The sequence below is a fragment of the Haliotis rubra genome, unplaced genomic scaffold (genome assembly GCF_003918875.1).
Source record: "Haliotis rubra isolate DU_JTF1 unplaced genomic scaffold, ASM391887v1 Scf360, whole genome shotgun sequence".
NCBI classification, from domain to species: Eukaryota; Metazoa; Mollusca; class Gastropoda; order Lepetellida; family Haliotidae; genus Haliotis; species Haliotis rubra.
Genome location: NW_025767036.1, coordinates 753,057 through 774,577, shown reverse-complemented (window position 1 = coordinate 774,577; position 21,521 = coordinate 753,057). Strand labels below are relative to the sequence as shown.

Below are 21,521 nucleotides of genomic sequence, written 5' to 3'. Positions count from 1 at the left end.
GCAACGGGACAAACTTACAACTGAGCACACATTGAGACCACTTGCTGGTGCTCTAGGATCGGACTTTGTCCTCCTGGGTGATAACGCATGACCCCTTCGTACAAAGTTCTTGTGTCCACTTAGAACAGGAATCAACTGTTCGCGCTGAGAGCTCAGCTCGATCACCGGACTTCAACCCCATCGGACACATGTGTCATACAGGCTGAAGATCGCCCTTTGTATAGGAACTCGGTAACTCTACAGGAACGTGCCAATACTTTTAGTCGATAGTGGAACGAGTTTCCTTTGTCATGTATTCAGACCTTTACTGAGGGTATGAGACGACAATGTCAGGCTGTGATCGCAGCAGGTGGAACCCGTGAAGATCCATGTTAGAATTGGTGTTCAGAAACCCATGCTTGTCGTCGGAGGCGACTAACGGGATTGGGTGGTCAGGTGCACTGACTTGGTTGACACATATGTCATCGTATCGCAATTGCGTAGTACGATGCTCATGCTGCTGATCACTGAATTGTCTGGTCCAGATTCAATCACTTACAGACCATCGTCATATAGCTGGAATATTGCTGAGTGCGGCGTAAAACAACAACCAAACCAAACCAAAGCATCAGGTGGATTACATACGCCAGACAGAAAGATGATTTTCGAATAATGTATTTTGTTTATGATCAGATATTTTAATTGTGACAGGGTTGTGGTCTGAGTGACAGGGTTATTGGTCACGCGATCAGACTCGCATTATGTAGACCATGAAACGGACCTTTGTTCTTTGAACATTTTTCTGTACAATAATGTCTCTGGGTATTTCAACAGATGCATATGATATCAGTTTTATAGTAGTGAACCTTAGCACACACTGAGTAGTATATATCGTTGTACCTGCTGTAAATGCACCACTTACAGTATTCCTAGAAATTAGCCGCTGGTATTATTACTTTATTGCTTACTGATTTATTATATATGATTATTTGTACATACATGCATATATGTAAATAACGTGTTGGAGTAGGTAATGCATGTGTACAATTAGCCCTGTAACGTGTAGTATACATGTAAATAGCTTGTAAGGAAGTTATACTGATCAAATAACCGATTTTCGTTATTCTCTGTGATTGTCGTACTTGTTTTCCTTCCATTGAATTAATTATTGGTTGTTCTCGTCAACAATATGTGTACAATGTCATCAATAGATGTCTGGAACTGAAAAAGTTTCCATCAAACCAAGCGTGGTACCACCTTCAAACAGATACCCGCGTCGTTTTGTAATGTATCGTTCAGCTGTATATAATCTACAACATTAAAAAACCTGACCCCAACAGTATTGTTAATATTTGTTTTTCAGTATCTGTGTCAGTGACAATGACATGTAGGCTTTTTGATTTGGCCTTAAAACGTGAAACATGCGTGTAACACAACGTCCACCGAGATGTATGATCACCGTAGGGGCCGTTCATAATATGGCCAAGGGGTGATCATGATTTTAAGGGGAGGTCACCCATTTTGTTCTGGAAAGGTGGAGGGTGGGGTGTGTGTGTGTCATCCTACACATTAAACAGGAAAATACATGGTAATTATAAGTTTGAATAAAAAGGAGAGTACGCCGCGACCTTACAACTCAGCAACGTGAGCATGGCATAGGTAGGTATGTTTGATGCTGGACAATCTGCTGCAGCAGTTGCACATGCCCTGGGCTCTAGTTGTCAGGAACTAGATAGTCTGATGACCCGTGTGCAACTGACTGGCACCGTTTGCAGTTTGTCCATGATCATATGAAAATGACGTACAAATCAGGTTACGTAATTTCCACAAAAGATGTGTGACTGCAGCCTCCACAAGCAGACAGTTGGTCAGGTAGATTCTTCAGCTCAGACCATCAGGAATCGACTGCATACGGCACGTATACGAGCTAAGATGATCATATACAGGGCTCATCCTGTCATGCACAACGTTGATAACATATACTAATGATAACACATACTAATGATAACTTCGCCGATTTGACGTGGAACTGAAGGTGTGTTTCAGGCATACACTCACCAGTGTAGCTTCAATCCATCTTTCACAAATCTCGACGACATCGTGATGGATAAAACGTTTGGGTTGCTGTTGGCGTTATAAATTGGGTGAGTTTTGTTTTACGCCGCTCTCAGCAATATTCCAAGTATGGCGGTGGGACACCAGAAATGGGCTTCACACATTGTACCAATGCGGGAAATCGAACGTTCGGCGTAACGAGAGAACACTTTGTCCACCAGGCTACACCACCTTCCCACCGGAATATAGTATTCTACCGGCTTTAAACATTTAATTCCTTGGATTGCCTCTTGAAACGTAAGGAATCATATTCTGCTTCAGTGTTGTCTGCAGACCGTCCTCCATACATGCTAATGACAAACATAGTAATCACACAGCTCATAATGTTAGCGAATTATCTCAAGTATATTATAAACATCAACGGAAGACATAAACCAGACTCGCTCATCTTGCAAAAAAAATTCAACTGGGTCAAAAGGTGAGGCCATGCTTCAAAACACGTACCCTGTTGTTTGTTCTCATGTAGAACACGTGTATGGACGTATCTACTACGTTTCACGGGATGGGGATATAACCACCGTACTTAGAGATGTAATATTCTAAACTGAAATCTCATAAAATACACACTCAGCAATATTTCAGCTATACATCGGCGGTTTGTAAATAATTGAGGCTGGACTAGACAATCCAGTGATCAACATCATGAACATTGATCTACACAACTGGGTTACGGAGACGTCAACCACTTCAGTGAGTCTGAACACCTGATCCCGTTAGTCGCCTCTTGCGACAAGCATGGGCTGCTGAAGACTAATTGTAACCCGGATCTTCCTGTATGCATCCACTCACCCACATCACAGTAAACATCTGTAATGATATCAACTTGCTTATCGCAGCAGGTTCTTTATCAGGTGCGAACTACCAGACATGACTGAGTCCGGCACTTGCTGCAAACATTACAACTAACTCACTCACTCTCAAAACACTGTGTTTGCGGGAGACAAAGATTTCCCAGCTGCAATGCTGAACGTAATATGAACGCAAGGATATAACTGCATTTTACACACACATTTCGGTTTTATATCATTTGGCAATGTTTAAGCTGTGGTGAACCGGCTCAATACCTAAAACAATAGGAGTACCGCTGAAGTTTTAGTCACGTGAATTCATATATCATACAGTATATATGGGTTGAAGTTCTTCAAGACAGTATTTATATTTTGTGAAGCCAAAGGCAAAAAATATTTTTCCTGCATTTACTGGACTTCTAATTATCCTACTGAGTATATTAAACGAGCTCCATAATCTGATTTTTAAACAAATTCTAGTCTCTATCATTCATGTGTAATATATAACGAGATTGTAATCCAAATATGTAATCAACTTTTGAAGGCTTGGTGATATGAAATATTTTCGGTCGTATCGGTCTAAAAGTGTTTTGATAATTATGAAAGTAAATATTTTACTGCAAACACATAGTATGGTTGTTCCACCTGACATAATTTGATGTTACGCTATTTTTAGCAATATTCAGCAATATCACGGCGGGGGATATAAGAAATGGGCTACATACAATGTACCCATGTGGGGAATCGAACCCAGGCATGACGAGGGAACGCATTAACCACTAGGCTACCCCACTGCCCGTAAAATATCATTAAACCATGCAATAATGATGCTTCTGTCATCAAAAGTTTTGTTAAATATCAGTTCATATATAGAATGCACAAAGGATTCCTAAATAATACATTCTGTTCCGGGATTCCATTAATGCTTCATCTTGTCTCATAGGGACACTGACAATATCTTCTGTATTTGTTTTAGTACAAGGTTCATTTCTACAATTATCATGGCAAACAAAGTGATTCTTCCAAAGGTGTTTTGGTCGCTCTGCTTGTGACCTGTCAGGTTATAATTTTCAAAGCGCGAGTATCCGTTTTCCTTTAACCGATGACATTCAGTGTCTCACCATTCCGGTAGTATTTCCGACATCCAGTTGACGTTGTCGTGTCATCTGACAACAGCATAATGGTTCCGTATTCTATTGAAACAGTATCATCCTGTTAAGCAACTTGTGTACATTATTAGATAAATTGTTTCCTCTGAATATCTATTTACAGTCCCGCTGAAATCTGAATGCGGATGAAAACATTGCATTATTCTCTGTCCCTTTTGACAGTCACTAATGTGATAGGCAAGACTGAAAACGTAACAATATATGCGCACCTTTCCAACGAAACGTCACACATGTCTGGGATTCCTGTAGAAGGGGTAAGCAAGGGCCTTGAGTTGATGCTGATCGTAACCAGCCTGACAGTACCAGGATCACCCAATCCCTATCTGCTATAATTATGTTGCTATTAAACATATAAATGATAACAGCGATAATGAAATAATAAGAAATCTCTTCTAAAAGAAGGGTCCGTGGTATGATAATTCCTACTGTGCCATAAGCACGTGCATTTGCAGCACTACAAATTATAGTTCCCGGTTGTTCGCGAAAAGGCGAGGTGTCTTTCTTACTAGGAAACAGTGAGTGAGTTAAAATTAAACCGTAACGTCAGCAGGGCAATAGTCAGCGATAACATGATAAGAAATTGAATAGAAGTATTATATTTAGTGTTAATATGAAGCCTGTTATCGATGGACAGTATAATAGCTAGAATATCACAGGTGCATTATAAAACTAGCTGAAAGCAGTTAAAAGACCAAAATAATTATTAATCAACAAGACGATATAAAAATGGGTTATACATCGCCAGTAACTAAAGGTAGATCACCATACTAGGGACCATGGGGACTTACAGCTACCTGCATGGTCCCTTGCTATATTTACAGCATCCCTTCAGCCGCTGGCGACATTTGATGAGTTTAGCCTAACTTACAAAGAAACAGAGAAGACCTCTCCTAAGGAGCCAGACTTCGCTATGTATATCTATCTGGTAGGTGTACGTGCGATGCCATACAGTGTGGCTGAATGTGACATACCTTCAGTAATGCTTACTTCATGAATAACCCGTGAAGATCCAGGTATGAATTGATCTTCAGCATCCCATGCTTGTCGTAAAAGGCGACTAACGGGATCGGGTGGTCAGGTTCGCTGACTTGGTAGAAACATGTCATCGTTGCGTAGTATGATGCTCATGCTGTTGATCACTGGACTGGCTCTTCTAGATTCGATTATTTACAGACCACCGTCATATACTTGGAATATTGCTGAGTGCGGCGTAAAACTAAACCCCCTCACTTCAATAATATCACGTGGTCATAATCTGGATTGAGTACGACCTGTGTATAATTACGGTTGTGTCGAAGTAAAATCCTGGTCCCTTTGTAATCTTTTCTTTTGGTGTGTCTGTAACGGGGATGGTTTATTACTGTAGTTTGTATGAATGCAAGTCTGAAACAATGTATATGAATATATAATTCTCCATCAAAATATCTACTCCATCACATTCATTTCATTGCACATTGTTCAGATGATAACACTTGCAGTACTACCACTGAACATAAAAATAAGAACTCAAAACAAATAGACATAACAAAATCAATGGTTCACCAAAATCACAATCCTCCATCCATGACTTTCCAACCACCCTGACAGATTGGGAGAAAGACAGCAAATGAAACTTCACACTTTCCAAATGCAACTAAATTCAACATCCAATCAAGATGCTGCACATCTTCAACCAATGAGAACCAAGGACAAGACAGCAGACCTCCTCATTAAGATTTGGCTAATTTGCAAATAGGAAGTACTACTCGACCCATGAACCAGTGATGACTATAAACAAATCATGGACTTGTGAAAATGTAAACCACTGACAATTGTATTGTGTAAGGTGTTATGAATTGATTCCAAACAGGAACATAAGGCAAGACAAAATAAAATAGATTGCTTTTCAGGAACATTTTACAATTTGTATATTTTGTACTTGTTACACACTTTATTTGTTACACACTTGTTTTGTACTTGTTACATGTGGAAACTCGGATAATTCAAAGTGTTACCTAGGTCTCTTCAACATGGACACAAGAGTATTGTTATTTTAAACATTAAGATTATAGTTATTTCCTAAACTCGGTGGTTTGTTTGGGTGTCACGAATTTTCGGTTTTCTATACTTTCTTAAATTAACTCAGTTCATTGTTACACATAACCAAAAGCGCCTACGTCTACGTAAGAATTGTGGATGTCTCGACATATGTTCGAGTTTTCAAATATTCCAAGCATTGACATTACATTACATTTGAGGAATGTTGAAGTCACATTTTCTCGTAATCATACGTGTAAAAGCAGTATTGATTGTCACAAAACAAGGCATATCCGTTGGGGTCATATACGGATATCGATGCAAATTAGAGAGGTCATATGCAAATTTCAGGGTCTACTTTCACAGTGTAAACAAACATGGCGTCAAGGGTCGGCGGTCGTGTCCGGATAGACGGCCGTGGTTACGGTACTGTCAGTGCTTTGATCCAAGAAAATTCATGCCTGGTTAAGATAGATGTAGTAGATTACAAAGCGAAGATAGAAATTCATAGGCTTACGAAGATACCAACATCAGTCCCCCGACCGACTGTCAGCGTTTGCGAGAGAACGAGCACAATGTCACGCGAACATTAAAGCACAGTTTGTTGTTCAAAAGGTTAATGAAAGGTTTCTGAAGTTTCTTAGACGTAAGCTAAGATTTGTTGACAACAATACATACTTTAGCATAAACGCTTACTGGGAACTAGATGACCTAACGCAGTCAGCTGAGTGATCAGGAGAAAATTATGTCACCGGGCTTGTGACGTATCGTATTACTCCGCACATATTTATGACGTCATAGACATTCCACGAAGTTTAGTTTCATGATTTGTGGCATTTGAAATCGCATTTTTTAAATTATAAAGCAAAAATGACATTGTATGATAAATAGGTAATCACACTCGTGTGTTTTGGGATGGTTAATATCCTGCATTAGGAATAAACACTATGTATTTAGCTCGCCAAGGCTCGCTAAATACAATGATTATTCCTAATGCAGGATATTAACCATCCCAAAACACACTCGCGTGATAACCTATATTTATCTCTTCAATCCCAAGTGCCAGACAGCATCTTTCGGTTTCCCTTGGCCACAAATTAGAGCCACGTGCGCCGACATTCCGGCTTCCGGGCACACGGACTTCCTTAGTTTCAAATGTTTATCTTTCAGTACCCATGATGTGAATGTCCGCTCTGAATTATATTACAGAAAGTATTTGATGTGTATATGAGGGTACAAGCATTATTTACCACACAATCCTGAAACAAACAAGACACTCATAATATCAATCACCAGTTCACATTTTGCACTCAATTGATGTGTATTTTCACTGGCATGCAACTTCTCGGCATGAGATCTCTTGGTTATCTATCTCCGCTTCATCAAGCGAATATTTAGTACAATTAACACACGTTCTCCCTTCATCTGTTCCTCATCTGGTATACTGAACAGTTTACGGTCATGTCACATCGCAACTTCTCAAGTATATTCTAGGCTTGATTATTGTAATGCTCTCTAAGCCAAGTTACAGCGAATTAAAAAATTCTTCCGCTCGATGCATCGCAAAGATTCCTAGAACTGAACACTTCCCTCCTGCCTCAAAACCTTGCACTGGTTTCCTGTCTCCCTTCGAATTATCTTCAAGATGTGTATTATCACCCATGATTACCTCAACAATGATAACTATCCTTCATACCTTAAGGACTTGATCTCCTGTATTCCCCTCAACGTGCACTTCGATCCTCCAGAGGTGCTCTACTTAATCAGCTTCTGTCTACTTCTACCATGTCTGACCGTGTTATGGGGAACTGCAGTTCTGGCTTCTTAACTGAGAAACACCAAATGCAAAGACATGTTCAAGTCCCTCCTTAAACCCACATTTTCCACTCATCATTCCACTAGACTTTTATGATGGTGTGGGCATAGATTTGATTTAACTTTGTCAGTGAACCAGTGAGCACCTGTTGATGGACACAAGGCCCTTGAAGTACCCCAAGAAAAAAGGGACGATATGCATAAATGGGTTAATTTTTAAGAAATCAAGTACTATCATTAATTATTATCATATACTAATGATAACTTAGTCTCTACTTCGCCGATTTGACGTGGAGACTGAAGGTCTGTTTCAGGCATACACTCACCACTGTAGCTTCAATCCATCTTTCACAAATCTCGACGACATCGTGATGGATAAAAACGTTTGGGTTGCTGTTGGCGTTATAAATTGGGTGAGTTTTCTGGGACACCAGAAATGGGCTTCACACATTGTACCAATGCGGGAAATCGAACCCAGGTGTTCGGCGTAACGAGCGAACACTTTGTCCACATGGCTACACCACCTCCCCACCGGAATATAGTATTCTACCGGCTTTAAACATTTAATTCCTTGCATAGGCTCTTTAAACGTAAAGAATCATATTCTGCTTCAGTGTTGTCTGAAGACCGTCCTTCATACATGCTAATGACAAATGTAGTAATCACACAGCACATAATTTTAGCGAATTATCTCAAGTATATTATAAACATCAACGGAAGACATAAACCAGACTCGCTCATCTTACAAAAAGGATTCGACTGGGTCAAAAGGTGAGGCCATGCTTCAAAACACGTACCCTGTTGTTTGTTCTCATGTAGAACACGTGTATGGACGTACCTACTACGTTTCACGGGGCTGGGGCTATGACCACCGTGCTTAGACATGTACTATTCTGAACTAAAATCTCATAAAGTACACACCCAGCAATATTCCAGCTATACAGCGGCGATTTGTAAATAATTGAGGCTGGACTAGACAATCCAGTGATCAACATCATGAACATTGATCTACGCAACTGGGTTACGGAGACGTCAACCACTTCAGTGAGTCTGAACACCCGATCCCGTTAGTAGCCTCATGCGACAAGCATGGGCTGCTGAAGACTAATTGTAACCCGGATCTTCCTGTATGCATCCACTCAGCCACTTCACAGTAAACATCTGTAATGATATCAACTTGCTTATCGCAGCAGTTTCTTTATTAGGTGCGAATATTCACTCACTCTTGTGCTACTAAATCCATACGGTATTTCTATCATTTTGTTGTCAAATATTACTTGTATCAGCTCCAGACGTGACTAAGTCAGGCACTTGCTGCATACATTTACAACTCACTCACTCACTCTCAAAACACTGTGTTTGCGGGAGACAAAGATTTCCCAGCTGCAATGCTGAACGTAATATGAACGCAAGGATATAACTGCATTTTACAAACACATTTCGGTTTTATATCATTTGGCAATGTTTAAGCTGTGGTGAACCGGCTCAATACCTAAAACAATAGGATTACCGCTGAGGTTTTAGTCACGTGAATTCATATATCATACAGTATATATTGGTTAAATTTCTTAAAGACAGTATTTATATTTTGTGAAGCCAAAGGCAAAATATATCTTTCCTGCATTTTCAGGAGTAAAATATTTCTTTTGTTTAAACTGGAGTTCTAATTTCAATATTGTCCTACTGAGTATATTAAACGAGCTCCATAATCTGATTTTTAAACAAATTCTAGTCTCTATCATTCATGTATAATATACATTTATAACATATACATATATACATGTATAACGTGATTGTTATCCAAACATGTAATCAACTTTTGAAAGCTTGATGATATGAAACTATTTTCGGTCGTATCGGTCTAAAAGTGACATCTGGCCATGACATCTGGCCATGTCCTGTTGCCAAGATTGGCCCCATTTGCTGCCCATCGCTGTCTGGCAAGTCTGTGGCGATGCAATAAGGTTGGACCACGGTTCGGGTGACGACACCGAAGGCAGCAAGGCGTCCTTGCACCTTTTGGGCGCTGAAATGACGTTGACTTGTCTCAATTGTCCTCCTTGCCTCATCATCAGCTGTTTGGAACCGATTTCGCAAGTGTGAAACTCGGATATTGCGGTTTTGTCGAGCTGTTATTACAGGTGGTGCACCAGGTCGCGGACTCGACGATCAGCAACACTTCCTGTTGGACGAAAACGTTGTCTGAGTCGACTTACAGTGGGTGGATGCACATTAAAGTGCCTGGCAATCATCACATCTGAAGCTCCTTGGCTGACCATACCAATAACCTGATTCCTTTCGTCTTGTGTCAAGTGTGGCATTTTCTCAAAGAGATTGAGTTCCACAATTCCTTGTGCTTTTACAGGGCCTGGATGCAGGTAATGAATGTGCACAACGTGTTTCATGAATGTGGTTGTGTTTACGAGAAATGTCAAAGGTTCAGTTTTAAGTATCAAAGTTCATGTGAGAGGAATGCTCTGGGCCAGAATAACAGCCTTTTATCCCTACATCCTCTGTTGTAAGTTTCAGTACAACAAATACCAATTGCGTTTTTAATGGCTTCAGTATAGATACAGTGAGTGAGTTAAAATTAAACCGTAACGTCACAAGGGCAATAGTCAGCCATAAAATGATGAGAAATCGAATAGAAGTATAATATATAGTGTTAATAAGAAGCCTGTCATTGATGGACAGTATAATAGCTAGAATATAAAGGTGCATTATAAAACTAGCTGAAAGCAGTTAAAAGACCAAAATAATTATTAATCAACAAGACGATATAAAAATGGGCTATAGATCGCCAGTAACTAAAGGTAGATCACCATACTAGGGACCATGGGGACGTACAGTACTTTTGCTACCTGCATGGACCCTTGCTAGATTTACAGCATCCCTTCAGCCGCTGGCGACATTTGATGAGTTTAGCCAAACTTACAAGGAAACAGAGAAGACCTCCCCAAAGGAGCCAAATGTTTCGCTATGTATATCTGGTAGGTGTACGTGCGATGACCACACAGTGTGGCTGAATGTGACATACCTTCAGTAATGCTTACTTCAATAATAACCCGTGAAGATCCAGGTATGATTTGATCTTCAGCCTCCCATGCCTGTCCTAAAAGGCGACTAACGGGATCAGGTGGTCAGGTTCGCTGACTTGGTAGAAACATGTCATCATTGCGTAGTACGATGCTCATGCTGTTGATCACTGGACTGTCTGTTCTAGATTCGATTATTTACAGACAACCGTCATATACCTGGAATAATGCTGAGTGCGGCTTAAAACTAAACTCCATCACTTCAATAATATCACGTGGTCATAATCTGGAGTGAGTAAGATCTGTGTGCAATTACGGTTGTGTCAAAGTAAAACCCTGGTCCCTTTGTAATCTATTTTTCGGATGTGTCTTTAACGGGGATCGTTGTAGTTCCGGCGTATTACTGTAGTTTGTATAAATACAAGTCTGAAACAATGCATATGGATATATAATTCTCCATCAAAATATCTATTCCATCACATTCATTTCATTGCACATTGTTCAGATGATAACACTTGCAGTACTACCACTGAACATAAAGAAACATCAACGTGTCTTACCATCTATGGGACACCTTGTTTCAAACTGGCCACATGTTGTGAGGCACCAACAAACCACCAGCCAAGGACCTAAATATGTATGCCTAACTTAGCATGGGAATCCTAATTCTCATCAGTAAAGTAAACGTACAATCTGTTTTGACTCAAACATAAATCTGAATCAATTGAAAGTGAAATTATTGACACCAACAACTGCTAACCACAAGTAAAAGTATACCTCCACCAAATACATAAATTCAGCAACAATTAATCCTGAATTAACCTTTCAACAATTCAACATATTTTTGTATTTTATTCTTTTTTATATAAAACCAAGTGGAACTAACCTGTAATTCACCAAAATCACAATCCTCCATCTATGACTTTCCAACTCTCTTGCCAGGTTGGGAGAAAGACAGCAAGTGAACAAACTTCACACTTTCCAAATGCAACTAAATTCAACATCCAATCAAGATGCTGCACATTTTCAACCAATGAAAACTAAGGACAAGACAGCAGACCCGACCTCATTAAGATTTTGCTAATTTGCATAGGAAGTACTACTCGACCCATGAACCAGTGATGACTATAAACAAATCATGGACTTGTGAAAATGTAAAACTTTTCACTGACAATTGTATTGTGTAAGGTGTTATGAATTGATTCCGAACAGGAACATAAAACAAGACATATTACAATAGATTGCTTTTCAGGGACAATTTACAATTTGTATATCTTGTACTTGTTACACACTTGTTTTGTACTTGTTACATATGGAAACTCGGATAATTCAAAGTGTTTACTTAGGTCTCTTCAACGTGGACACAAGAGTATTTGTATTTTAAACAGTAAGATTATAGCTATTTCCTAAACTCTGTGGTTTGTTTGGGTCTCACGAAATTTGTGGTTTTCTATACTTTCTTAAATTAACTCAGTCCATTGTTACACATAACCAGCGTAACCGTCTAATTAAGAATTGTGGATGTTTCGACATATTTTCGAGTTTTCAAATATTTCCAGCACTGACATTACATTACATTTGGGAATGATGAAGTCACATTTTCTCGGCATCATACGTGTAAAGCAGTATTGATTGTCACTAACAAGGCATGGCTATCAATTTTTTTGCCATGAGGATGGTTTCCGTACTAGGAAATGTAAATACTGCATGCATTGTGCTAATTAGTGACTTGGCGTGATCGCGTCTTGAAAGGGTTGCCTTTGATGTCTAAACATATTCTGTTGCCGTGGCAATACAATTGATCTTCCCGTTACATATGTATATTTGTTTGTTCGTTGTTTAACGCTGCACTCAGTAATATTCCAACTGTACGACGGCGGTCTGTAAATAATCCAGCCTGGACCAGACAATCCAGTGATCAACTGTTACGGATGTAATCAGAAATGTATGGAATCCTGATAAACGTCACCAGAAGTGACAAACTAAACCAAAATTCGGCAATGCGACAACGTGACATTTGTGGAGTTACAATAACACTTCTCTATTTCATCAAAGCGCGGAATGTGTATCTGTTTTGGCTTGGTTAACCTAAGGTAACAACACGACAAAAAACCTGTCTTTATCACTGAGTGAGTGAATGGGTTTAGTTTCACGACGCTTTATGCAATATTCCAGCAATATGACGGCGGGGGGACACCCCAAATGACCTTCACTCATTGTACCCACGTTGGGAATTGAACGCTTTAAGCACTAGGCTACCCTACCACCCTTTATCATTGGGAATATACGTGTTTGTTAGGAGGCTCACAGACCACATACCTCGGCTGTGTGCATCATGCACGGTATAATAGAACCGTTGTACCAGCACACCCTACCCAAACCATCCTTTGCACATTGCCTAAAGTTTGCATAGATTTCAAAGCACCTCTTCATATGTACACATGCATGTCCGTGATAATATATAAACTCATATTGATTTTATTTTTTTAGTTGCATTGTCTTGGTGAACGTTTATTTTATTATGTGCATGGTCACAAATAACAGATAATTGATGATATTCATACATGTGCATAAATATTAATAACAAAATACATACCCATGAAGGTCCGGGTTAGAATTCGTCTGCAGTAACCCATGCTTGCCGTAAGAGACAACTAACGGGATCGGGTGGTCAGGCTCGCTGGCTTGGTCGACACATGTCATCGGATCACAAATGTCTGGATTGTCTGGTCCAGCCTCGATCATAGCTTTATAGTTCGGCGATAAACAACAAGCAAACAAAGCAAGAACTCGCCAATATCCTCAACTGTGGTCGTTTCATGAATTATATATGTGAAATTCGAAATTAATGCATGTGATAATTGGCATAGGTTTATGTATGAAATGACTATCTTTGCACTGGAATACGTTCGTGAGAAAGTGTCTTGTATGCGGTTTATGTAAGGTAGTAACATCTTCATATGTATAAACTATTCATTTAGTTTCAGTATGGGATTCATATTTGTCATCTTTTCATCTTCACACCTATTGTACGCATGACATTATACTACTGACATACAACATGCATCCCTTTGAAAGTGACATTTAAAACTTATTAAATACAATAATATTGTTGTCTATATGAACTGTTCTTAAGGCAAGGGGTAGGCTATTAGTTAAACCGTTCGTTCGTAGCGACAAGGATTATTCTTGAGGAGATGAGATGTTGTTGGACTACTAGTGTTAGGGTTCATCTGAGAGGTAGCGTAGTGGTTGAAGCGCCCTCTCGTCACTCAGAAGACCCAGGTTTGATTCCCAACTCAGAGAGTGAGTATGGTTCTATGCCGCCTTTAGAAATATTCCAGTTATATCACGCTGGGGGACACCAGGACTGGGATTCACACATTGTACCTATTTGGGGAATCGAACCCGGGTCTTCAGGGTGACGAGCTGGCGCTTTAACCACTAGGCTACCTCACCACCCCGGTGTGCAATCATGTTGATATGGATCAGTAATACTGTTACTTGGGTAATCTCTCTGTGCAAGCTACGCATGTTACACCATTGGTCGCGCAAGGCCAATTATATTCACCTTAAAGTATTTGACAAGCATTCACAACCTTGAAGATCATGAATAGATGACACGAATCATGGATAACAACTTCTTTCATGCTTTGTCACAACGTTAAATTGCACTCCTTGCTCTTTCATCAGGTCAATGCTGAATGAATGCATTCTGTTGACAGTGACATCACCTGGAAATACTCTGAAACAAGGATGTGATATGATCAGGACATGAGTTAGTTCAGGACACGAAAAGAAACAATAAAGTTTCCGACTCCATGAAGTTTTCCTCATAGTTACATGTACCCACATGAAGGAAAATTGCTCCTGAAGTAACTTCCACAATATTATCACGTACCTATTCATATGACAGGCACCGTAAGGTAGCCTATTGGTTGACGTGTACCCTCGTCACTCAAATGACCCGGGTTCGATTCCCCACATGGGTACATTCTGTCAAGCCTAGTTCTGGTGTCTCCCAGATTGTTGGAGTAACTCACTCACTCACCTTTCAAATGACACCTGTAACACCAGTAGATAATTGCCGACGACAACGAGGATGATTCTTAGTCAGTGGTGTAAGAGAAACCATCAGCTATTATTTAGTTCGGGTTTTTCAAAGATTCTAAATAACTGAAATAATGATGGCCTACACAACATGTGTCACCAACAGTTCGACTTCCGTGTTTCCTCTTGAGTCCCAAATATAATAATATCATGTCGTTCAAGTGCAACATTTAATCTTGCAAGTATCTACAGCCCATTGCACATGTAGAAGTACAATATATGCAACATTGATGTACACATAAGAAGTTACAATGAGAACTTAAGCAACTTAAGCAACACAAAATGAAGCTATAATATACATGCAATTCGAAATAATTTGATCTAAACGTTAACAGAGGGAAGTGCAACTTATATGATATAAATGCATCGAGAATGAAAGATCTTAAATCTGCTTTTTATTCGTTGATCGTGTTCATTCTGTTCATCTGTGGATACATTTGAATCAACATCAATCTCTCTTTGCTGATTTAGGTGATGTGCTTGAGCTGTAACGGTACAACTGGTTAAACGATTCATTTCATAATATCTTGCAGCTGCTCAAAGTATTACATTTTCCATTGTATTTTTTGTACCTTGTCGGGGATACATGCTGGTACGTTTCAGTAAGTTCTATGCATGTCCAAGTCTAAGGCATGTCATCGGGTTGTTTATTCTTTCAGACTTCCAATAAGATTTCTCCAGAACATCACCTTCTCTCCTTCCAGTGGATATTCCAAATAGGAATCCGATTGTATATGATACAATATTTCCACTGGGATTTGGTTGGTTGGAATGTGCTCCATCATAATAATCAGCAACACGTCCCTACCAGTAGACACACTCTCCATGTGAGCCATCTGAAGCTCGTGGACACACCAGGAGCTCTTTAAGAAATGACTGGACAAGATAACCAGCGTTCTTCTACTAGTTTTGACAGCTTCAATGATATTGTGAGCTATAGGGCGGCCAGCGGTGAAGTCCCGCTGATGGAAGTTCAGTCTCATGTCTGATTCTTCCTCTAACTTCACCAGGAGCTCATTAACAACAAAGTCACGATCTTCTTCTGCGAAGGAAACAAAGGCATCGTAGACGAACGTGTGGTTGAATGAGTGTGTCGTACTGTATCTGTGACGTGCTGCATAATAAACATATTTCAATTTCCAACGAAATCGATACAGTAGAGAACAAATAAGCACACTAAAAGTAACAAGGACCACTAAAGATATTCCAACGAACAACCCAAAATGCACAGAGACATGTTGACACCAGGATGTTAAATCTGCAACAACCTTTTCCAAGTTATCAAGTTCCACGGAACGTTCATCATCATAAATGCAGAAATAATCTGAAAGATTTCCAAAGAAAATGGTGCCTTTAGCTTTAGCTGTTATCATCCATGACAGAAACCAAATGTTTTTGCAATTGCAATAGATGGGGTTTCCAGAAAGGTCTACCGTTATATTGTGATTATCCGAGAGTTTGTCAAGACTGGTTGTAAACGTTTTAGTTAACCAGTGTATTTGGTTCCCGGAACACTGTAAAACACTTAAGTTCTTCATGTGGCTTATATCAAAGTGTAAGGCATATATCGTATTCTTAGAAATGTTTAACACTCTCAGTGATGATAGGTTCGAGAAAAGAGCGTATGAGTAGTTATTTATGTAGTTTGCTGATAGGTCCAACGTTTGAAGTTTGCTTAGGGCACTGAACATGTTACCATTAGAGATATTCCCCAGAACAGTTCCCAAAAGATTCTTGGAAATGTTCAAATGTTTAAGGTTCTTGAAAGACCCGAAAAATTGCGAAGTGGCAAATTTCGCAATGTTATCTGATAGATTTAAGGTTTCAAGTTTTTCAAATCCAATACCATTGCCAATCCACTTCGTAAACAGGTTCCGTGAAACATCAATTTCAGTAATGTTGTTCTTATAAACTTGAAATCTTGTGATATGAAAGAACAATTGTGACACCGAAAAATCTACCTTCTGTAGATTAGGGGGTAGATGAATAAGAAAAGGAGGATGGGGTGAATAGTCACCATCAAAGTATACAGAACTAAGGCGTTTAGAAAGAAAAAACATTTGTCTGAAATCATCCAATGACGGAAACGGCAGTCTTCTATTGCCATAACCTCTAATATTGATCACTTCTAAACCTACCAAAGATGAAAGGTCTCCAATGTAAGGACCATACTCAAATTTGCTCCCTTTCATATATACGTATTTCAGTGATTTGGGGAAAAGTCTCAGAGCGCCTTCTTGAAAGATTGTCACCCTGTTTCTATTCGCATGCAGTTCAGTGAGGCTGGTATTTTGAAGGTTTTCACAAAACGGCCTTTCAATGACAACACAAACAGCAAATGGACTTACTATTGCATTAATGAATAACCCTTCAAGCGATGAAGCTATTCCATACGTAGCATTTGTAACACCTTCGAAAGTGAGATCATGATTAGAGGACAGATCTAAAGTTTTGAGATTGTCTTGATGAGCAAAAGATCCTTTTGCAATATAGTGAAGATGACAATTGAAAATCTTTAAATGTTCAAGATAAGGTAAGTATTTAAACGTTTCCTCTGTTACCACAGTCATGTCACACTTGTTTCCTGTACTCTGGATTGCCAGATGAGTTAGATATTTTAGTTTAAAAAACCCAAATCCAAATGTTTTATTCCTTAGACCATCAATATACAAAGTGGTAAGAGATACCAGGTTTGCTAAGGCATCACTTGGGTATTCCACTGTAGGGTCATCTGTGACAGTGTTGTTATTTATGATAAGGATTTTAAGGTTTGGCAACTTCTGAAATAATGAGGGGGAAAAAGCCTTGTATGTTAAGTTATTTCCCTGTAAAGACAGATTCCGTAGGTTTGGCAACGAATCAAATGCTGCCGTTTCGATGAGGTTTACACTGTTATTTGTCAAATCTAAAAGCATCAGTAAAGTTAGATGTACAAAGGAATCGTTGCAGAGTTTCGTCAGCTTGTTTCCACTGAATAGCAACTCTTGGGTATAATTTGGAAGGGAACGTGGTATCATATCCAAGCCTTTATTCCTGCAGTCCGCAGTTCCATTGACCATACACTTGCAAGGTGCACATGGGTGTTGATTGAATACCATATCAATCACAACAACACTGGCAAGAAGCATCTGTATCCACACAGCATTGTGTACCAGCAGCAGCATCGTCGGTTAGAGGTGTTTTCCTACGTTAAAATGAAAACAAAACTGTAGATGTAATGTGACACATAACATTATCTGCTTGAACTTATTCTGACCTCTAAATCTGAAACAACAGTGACATGGATCCACAACAATCATGACTGCTGATACAACTTCATCAAAGACTTAAAATAGTTTTAGTGCTTAAGCTGCTGTGTGAAATGAACTGAAAAGAGCTAGCGTTGTAACTACTGCATCAAGACATCTGTATTCACAAATTTGTCGGTTGAATTTACTCCGTGTTGTGACATTCTTCAGAATTATGTTACATCCACGGCAAAACGTAATCTGCTAAAATGAAATGGTACGTCTTAGCATGGCATAAGTGACTGCATACCTTCAGCAGCCTCTCGGTGTCACAAAATACTGGAATCTGTTATCTAACTCATCCAGGACTCCCTGGCCATGTTCATTATAAACTGATACATTCACTCTTGCCATATACTTTCTTATTCCCCCATCCACCGAATCTTTCCTCTAAATACATTACAATTTACGAAACAATCTCTTCTGATCTAAACTTTCTTGACAACTTATGAGACTCGGAAGCACCATTGTTCCCGACCAATTGAGGTACCCTTCATACCGAAGCCCGGAAACGTTCATTGTCTACCTTATCACCTATAGATGCAGAGATATCTCCAATCTCAACAACGCGCCAAGCATTCCAGACACACATTTACAACGGCCTGACAATTCAACCTGGGTTATCCTAAGCTAAACCTACCTTGCCATCGACCAGGGGCTCCTTTCATGAAGCAACCTTTTACTAAGGTTAACCTTAACTCCCATTCTTTAACACTGTTCTAAGGATACCTTAGTGACTTACGATCACCTTAGTGCTTTGTGAAAGGAGGCCCTGGTCATGACACTGATCAGAAAGTTTTCATTTAACCTCTGTTTTTTTCTCTACGGGACAATTTGAAACCTCTAGTGGATCAGCGGACATAGTGCTAACAAAAATGGTCAGTCAAGTCAACACTTGGGACGGTAACTTATCGATATGACCCATAACTGCCTCTCCCTGAACAAATTGGAGAATTAACCTTTCCTGCAGGCTTTGCTTTGCTTTGGGCGAAAATCATCATCCAATAGCTCAGTGTGACTGGTAGCCGATGTGCACTTCACTTGCAACAAACTCTGCTATGCCTGAACACAGATACTGGCAAAGGACGACGAATTATCTTTACCCTCACAAATTGTGCCTTTACACACATATTCCCCTCCAATGGCGTAGGTCTATCCGTTAAGTAGCAGAGCTGTAATTCACAAACCCTATCATTATCTCTCTATTAAGCAAATCCACTACCACCGTGTACTTTAAACCCTTTTAGCCTGAACTAATGTGAATGGGTGAGCGAGTCAGTTGGGTTTTACGCCGCTTTTAGCAATATTCCAGCAGTATGACGCCAGGGGACACCAGAAATGGGCTAGGTTAGGCTACCCCACCGCCCGCACAGCTGTATGAATGTTTAACTAATATTATAACTCGGTTCAATGTCTACTTCATATCCTTAGTGACCCTCTAAACTATTTAATACCGCTGTTGGTGTGTATACATTTGCCATAACGAATAATAAACACTGTAGAGAATTACAAAATGAGAAAAGATACATTCAGATAAGGACTTTACAATGTTGTCTGTTGAACAGACCATATTCGTCAGTCAAAATATTCTGCATGTGCCACAGTGATTAACGAACGATTAGGTCCTACTATGCTAGAGTACAGCCTCACACACGTGACAAGTACATATCATGCGATAGCGGTGTCCCAAGGACACCCATTATTTGAAATGAACTGAACACAATCATATAGTTTATTACCCACAAAATAAACAATCCCAAATGTATACATAATTAAACTCACCCCGTTGTTTTCACATGTAGGCTCCTTGTGGCGACCCGTGTGCTCGTAGCGTTTCCCGAGTGCTGTAGTTCAAAAGGAAGTTAAATTGATGTTTTTTTGAAACGGTAACAACTTCCTCGTCACAGATTTTGATTTGAGATAGGAACACATCATGGGTCAAACATGTCTATAACGCGCTCCTTACGTACTACATGTGTAACTATATGGCGGCTGTCTGCAAAACATCGACGCGTTAGAAACAGTTCAAACATAAAAATATCATTAGCAAACTATAGTAGTAACTTGTAATTGTTTTTAGATACAAAAATTCCACGAGAATCACGTTGGCCTTATGATATTGGAAATATGTAAAAGGAATAAATAATACAGGACTAAGTGCACGACCTTGGGGGACACCGGTGGTGGTTTCAGAATATGAACTTTTATCAGATACTGGCTTTACTCACTCCTGGACATCGGTGTTTATACTTTTAAATACAGAGTACAATGTACCATGACAATCTTTACAATGAAGATGAAAAAAATGATTAAAACTTATCAACATAATCAAAGTCAGTGAATGCGCCGAAGACGCGGGAAACCGTAAATTAACGCTTAGTCTCTGAATATATACTTTTGGGGTAACAGATAGACCCATTTAAATTGAAAAGGAGCCCAAGTGAGATGGGAGATTCAGAACCTGAGGAAGTCTAGACTTGCTTCATTTTGGGCTTAAGCATTGGAGGGAGGGCTATGCAGTATGGAAAATAATGAGGTTCAGGAACTGGGAAGCCACTGCACCCTGTGTATATGAAGTGTATGGAACAGAATAGCAATCCTTCCCTTCTCCTACGCCTGGATGAAGTCGACTGGTCTTGCAAGTGAAATAGAGTGTAGAAGGCTTCTTTATTGCTGCCCAGAAGCAGTCACTTGCCACTCGCAATCGCGAAAATGTGATAGTCAGAGAGATTAATGTGAGTGAGTGAGAGGTTTACGCCACTTTTAGCAATATTCCAGCAATATCACTGCGGGGGACACCAAAAATGGGCTTCACACATTGTACCCATGTGGGTAAACCGAATCAACAATTATTCTATCAACAAAAAGGTGGGAATGCCAAACGACTTGCCACGATTATGTTTTCAATAGCAGGAAATGCAAATCTTACAATACAATATGCTAATAAATTCGGCCACGTGGTCATGTTTTGAGATGGTTTTCTGCACCTGCACTCAGTCAATTATGTTGCCAAAGCCGTCAGAAATGTATGGAATACTGGAAGGGACAAAACGTGAAAAACTGGACATAATGCGACAACGTGACCTTTTGACTAACTGTAATTATGATCTTTTGTCTGTTTCCATGGTTATGCAACGACAACATTTGGAAGATGTCTTGTGTACATTTAGGTGGCAAAACAGAATTGATTTCATATGTCAAAATATA

The 21,521-nt window shown here is 39.6% G+C and overlaps 1 protein-coding gene across 1 annotated transcript; it reads right to left on the bottom strand.

Moving 5' to 3' along the window:
- Positions 1–15,183: 15,183 nt before the first annotated feature.
- LOC124285460 (toll-like receptor 4) lies at positions 15,184–20,168 on the bottom strand. Its single transcript, XM_046721694.1, has 2 exons — positions 20,097–20,168; positions 15,184–18,211 (listed from the first exon to the last, which is right to left on the bottom strand). The coding sequence occupies exon 2, from the start codon at positions 18,189–18,191 to the stop codon at positions 15,675–15,677; it is 2,517 nt and encodes an 838-aa protein (XP_046577650.1). The 5' UTR covers positions 18,192–18,211; positions 20,097–20,168; the 3' UTR covers positions 15,184–15,674.
- Between the last annotated feature and the right edge of the window lie 1,353 nt (positions 20,169–21,521).

Coding starts and splice junctions, on each gene's coding strand:
- LOC124285460 (XM_046721694.1), bottom strand. CDS start 18,191: ATGCTGCTGCTGGTACACAATGCTGTGTGGATACAGATGCTTCTTGCC.